This window comes from Ceratotherium simum, chromosome 2 (genome assembly GCF_057802395.1).
Source record: "Ceratotherium simum simum isolate JZ-2026a chromosome 2, ASM5780239v1, whole genome shotgun sequence".
Taxonomy (NCBI): Eukaryota; Metazoa; Chordata; class Mammalia; order Perissodactyla; family Rhinocerotidae; genus Ceratotherium; species Ceratotherium simum.
In genome coordinates, this window is record NC_141901.1 from 43690293 (window position 1) to 43695563 (window position 5271).

Genomic DNA, 5271 nt, shown 5'->3' on the forward strand with positions numbered 1-5271 from the left:
GTATCATGTGCAATTTCTGGGGTCCCACCAGCCTGAGAGGTACCAGTGTGTCTCGTACTGTGGTTAAACCCCATAGTCCTGAAGGATGGGCAGAAGCATTATTATTGCCCATGCCCCACTGTTGGGTTGGAAAGGACAGTGCTTTGAAAACTTGCCTCCAAACCCATGCCATTTGAATAGAAGAGGAAAACAAACCACAAGAGTAGATAGCAAAAATTCTCCTAGGGGTATTATGCTAACTGGACTGCTGGGTAGATCCTGGCTCCTCTGTGAAGAGGAGTGAGGGACTTATCAGGTGGATATGCTCAAGGAGAGTATTGTCATGGCTTTTTGAATGGAGATCTGAAAATTACAAATATCCCTGTGCCATTTCCTTCCTGAGCATGAGATGCCTCCAAATCAGAAGGGTCTGGAGGATAAATTCTGGGGCTGGGAAGCAGAGTGACCTTAATGGGTAGGAAGAAACCTCAGCGATGGTGGCAACTCCAGCAGCAGTGGATCAGACTCACTGATATTAGGGGAACATCCTCCTATTGCTCCCCTCTGGATCTTTCCTTTACAGAGCCCTCTCCAACTGCTCAGACCTGGGCTCCACCTTAGTGGGAATTTCTCATCTGCCTGGCGCATTATGGGGTCTGCTTGAAGAAGAATCCAGGTTAACAGGAGGTCCTGAAAGCTGAGCATGGGAGAATCAAGAAACACCAACAAGTTCAGGGTGCCAGGAAAGATAAGCTTTATTTTTGCACACTGATGAGGCTTTGGGAAGCAGAGGTTTCTGTAGCTTTCGGGTCTCCTTGATATAGGATGACAGCCAAGTCCAGGAGGTCTGAGGTTCTCAGCAAAAAGAGAAATCCATCACCTACACATCTAGGTAGTTTAGTTCAGGAGGAGAGGGGAGAGCAAGGGTTAGAGTGAGGAAAGATGTCAATTCTAGGCTGGTCCTTGGCTGTGGATCTTTGGATCCTCAAAAGTTGCAGGTCACCTCCAGCCCCCAAGGCCATGGCAACAACTGGAACACCCAGAGGACTCCCTCACACAGCAGTTGGAAGGCTGGGCTGGCATAGGCAGACGTGCGGGAACTGGTGAGATGCCAGAGAGCAGCAGCCTCCAAAGCCAGAAATACAGCAACTGGGGACATAGTAGGAGGGGGCAGGAGCAGGGCAGGGAGCAGGGGCCTGAGGGGCCTGACGGCGTCACTTAGGTGGACATTTGGGGAGGAACTTGGCGGGGAGCTGGCACTTCTGCTGGTTTTGCTGGCAGGACATCTTGGAAAAAGTTCAGTTACTCTAAAAAGCAATGCAGATATTTTGAAAGTCCAGTGACTATAAACCTTATTTGTATCAATATTTTTCTACAGTCTGAAGTTCTATAATTGAGTCTGTGGCTTCAGGGAGTCCTTTACAGCAGAGCAGCCCTACTTTCCCAGCATAGGAGAAATCAGGCAGTGGGTAAATTAGAATTTGGTAACACCTTCTTCTACCAGTTGTTGTTCTCCCACGACTCTGGACTTCAAAGGCAGCAACTTAGGGCACCAGGTAGTTTGCCAAGTCTTAAATTGTTTTTACAACATTCTCTAATTTATTCATTCCAGAAACCATGTATTTAGACTGAGTCCATGGTTACACCACCTGTCGTCATCATCTCCCCTTTTGTCTTTCTTACATCGTAGGCTCTGCTTTTAGTCTTACTCTTCAGCCTTGTGTGGTCGTCTCTTGTCCTACAAACTACCTTCCCCCACCCCCATCCAATCTCTGGTTAACATTTGTCCATTCTGGGTTGCTACTTCTGAGCCACTCCAATGATTTCCAAGAGCCTGATCTTCTTGCAATTATCAGTTAGTTCCCATTCTCTCCAACCTGGAGTGGCTTGTCCCATTCAGCTGAGATGTGGCAGTCCCAGCCATCCCCAAACTGCCATCAGATTAGTAAAGATACTTACCTTGTTCTCCTAACCTCAGGCAAGCGATGGATATGTCAAATGAACTAAGGAGAGAGTATGATCTGTGGCCTTTTATACGTTTCCTGCACCCAACTCGAGGGAATGAGCCACAATGGTATGAAAGCTGTTTCCAACTAGATGGTTATGATGACAACTTCCCATCTCCACTGGCTCTGTCATTTTGTCACTTTGTCATATTTGGTCACTACTAGGTCTTCATGAGTATCTCCCTAGAGCATCCCTCCCCTCCATAACCCTGGAAGTATTTCCATAAAGATAAGAAGATCATGCTTTACAAGGGAGTTTACAATGGCACAGCTTGGGGGTTGAATGTAGGGTTTCTGGAGGAATCCAAAGCATGCCTGAGATGAAAATCTAAAACCACAAATATTGGATCAACCCAAGGCATACACAGGAGTTTCTTTTTTATCAACAAGTTTAGAACCAGTAATCTAAGCACCCATGGGTCACTACTGAGAGATCAGTGTATCTGATTCAGATCCCAAAGTGCCTGATATGTTGACCAACAATGTAGCATCACAGAAAGGCCAAGTTGGAAAAGGTTTTAGCTGCTACTTACACTCCACACATAGATGAGGAAACTAAGAGCATAGAGGACAAAGGAGATGCTCAAAGTTATGCAGAGTCTGAACTAGAAGCCAAGTCTCCTAACTCGCTAAGATTGTGAATCCAGGCATCCTTTTCTTTGATGACAGTCCCTTCTTTTCAACTTGCTTGGTTATATCCACTGGAATCTACTTTTTCCCTGCCCACCAGCTCCCTTCATTCTTCATGCCACTCCCCACCCAGTTTGCTTTCCTCAGTCCACTGTTTCAACCAGTCTTTTGCCAATATAAGAAACCTTCTTGACCCTTTGGCTTGTCAGCGTACTTGACTGGCAAAACCCTAACCTTGGCTGAATCTACCCTGCTATGCCTTACCTGCTATAACAATAAAAACAAAAATTAAAAAAAAAAAAAACACTTCGGCAGGTTGGTATCATCATAAAATCATGATCATCCACCCCAGCTGGGCCCAAAACACTGCTTGGCAGTTGCATATACTTCTCTGTATTCACTACGCACACACATCATGCCTTTTCTCCTCTCTGGAACCTTCCGAACCTTCACCACTGCCTCTAGATAGATGATACTGCCTCCACTTCATGGAGCAAACAGTAGCTTGTAAGTACAGTAGTCAAATGTAAGTACTTCTGCTTCCCACTACTGAGTCTTCAAGCCTGCTTATGCCTGCAGCCATCCTTTATGGCCTCCAGTGTTAGAGGAGGAAAGGCTGCTTTTCTTTTCTAAAACCTATTCCTACTCCTTTGCTCTGGATCCTTATGTCTCCTATGAAATGCCCGCATGGTATCCTGTATGTCTTACAACACCATGCCTGTATGTATTTTTCAATATCTGTCATCCTGGATAGAATGAAATCTCAGTGTTCACTGTTCACTCTTTATCTCCAGCACCTACACAGTGCCTGACATCTTGTAAATGCCCCAAAATATTTGTTCAATGAGTTAATGAGTGATCTGTGGTTGAGGCAAAGTTCTCCCTCATTTCACTCCTTGAGAGAGAGTACCTTGGGAGGCCAGGTAAGCGGTGGGCACGTGGGACAGGTGTGGAAGGCTGCTCCCAGGATGGGGTCATTGATACTGGCCAGCAGCAAGAGCTTTGCAATGGAAGTCAGGGCTCTGGTCCCACCTCTGATACTCCCTCTGAGTTCCAGAGGAGACTGACCAGATAATCTCAATACCTTTTCAAGTCTATATTCGCACTTATGAGCATAAATGCAAATACAGGAGCTAACACCAGGCCAAGTGCTGCCTTTCTTGGTTACTTCTTCTCCCTGCAGATATTTTATCTGGGGGTGGGAGTGGTGGCAAACTTGATGAAGAGGGGAGAGGTGATGACTGGCATGTGAGTGTGTGAGCATGTGAAATATTTGAAGGTAAATCACACTATGAGGGAGGAACTCCATATAGTCTATTCAGTTCACCCCACTTATTAGAGGAAATTACTTACTTGACATTTTGCCTTGTTGTGCCAAAGTAGAGTTTTGTGTATATATGTGACATATATAGAGTTTTGTGTATATATCTTGCCTAATCATGCCCCTCCTACCTGAGAGTATGAGCTATTGAAGCACAGATCTGTAGGGAATGGGCAACGTTATGCTTCTTGCATATGACCACCACTAACATATGACCATGCAATGGCCCCCACTAAAATAGTACAAATAATTTTAAAAGGTTGGAAAACATTATTCTATTGTATTGCTCCAATACCATCAGTGAACTATTGGTCCAATAATGAAAAATTATTTGTCCCAGCAGAAACTCCTTTCTTATAGTAACTTTGCAAATATCACTTTAAGGACATTAATTTGTTTGCTGAGTGCCTGCTTTGTGCAAGGTTTTGAGAATTCAAAGAAGATTAAGATAGTTCTTTGCCCTTAAGGAATGGTACAAGTGGGATGATATGAGGGAAAGGCAGGGAATTAAAATTTACTCTCAACCACCCATCATATCAAACATGTTATTTACATTCTCACAGCATAATAGCTCTATGAGTTTCTTATTGTTAATCCCATTTTGCAGATAAAAAAAGACTGAGGCTCAAAAACAGTGGGAGTTGGTCAGGGGGTGAGGGGCAACTGGCACTCTAAACAGAGAGAAGAAGAACACATGCACATACACAGAGATGTGAAAGAGCTTGATTTTTCCTGGAAATAGAGTGGCCATAATATTGGATAAGAGCAAGAAATGAGACACTAGCTGGAAAGAAAAGAAGGAAGGGCCCAGAACATGAAGACCTTTACTCGCCAGGTTGTGTGTTTTAGCCTACAGATGAATGGCTTCCGAGTTATATTCCTTGGAACCCTGTTGCCAGTTGGTGTTCAAACATGACCTCTTCCAAGAGCTGCACCTCCAGACAGTAGGAGTTGCTCAGCACTGGGCGCTCCCAGCCCTCCCTCCATGCCTCTACCACTGTCTGTTGTACCAGCTTCGTGTCTTTATGCGGCATAGAAGCTGGAAGATGGGTATTGGAATTGGGGCAGTGGCATTTGAACCATGGGTATGTTTTTTAATGTTTCTTGAGCTTCATCTTCTTTTTTTTAATCTGTAGAATGGGACTAACAATAAGAAACTCATAGAGCTATTGTACTGTGATAATGCAAATAACATCTGACAGATAGTAGGTTGAAAATATATTTTAATTTCCTTCTTTTCCCTCATATCATCCTACCTATATGGGGGTTCGCAAAAACTCTGAGTCACATTTTTAAATACCATCAATCCTCCATTCTTGACTATTTGAGCTGCCT

General features: G+C 44.3%; 1 protein-coding gene across 1 annotated transcript; it reads right to left on the reverse strand.

The window, feature by feature from the left end:
- Positions 1-978: 978 nt before the first annotated feature.
- LCE7A (late cornified envelope 7A) lies at positions 979-1265 on the reverse strand. Its single transcript, XM_087417702.1, is given in 2 exon segments — positions 979-1049; positions 1052-1265. Coding segments are annotated over 2 exon segments (285 nt in total).
- Between the last annotated feature and the right edge of the window lie 4006 nt (positions 1266-5271).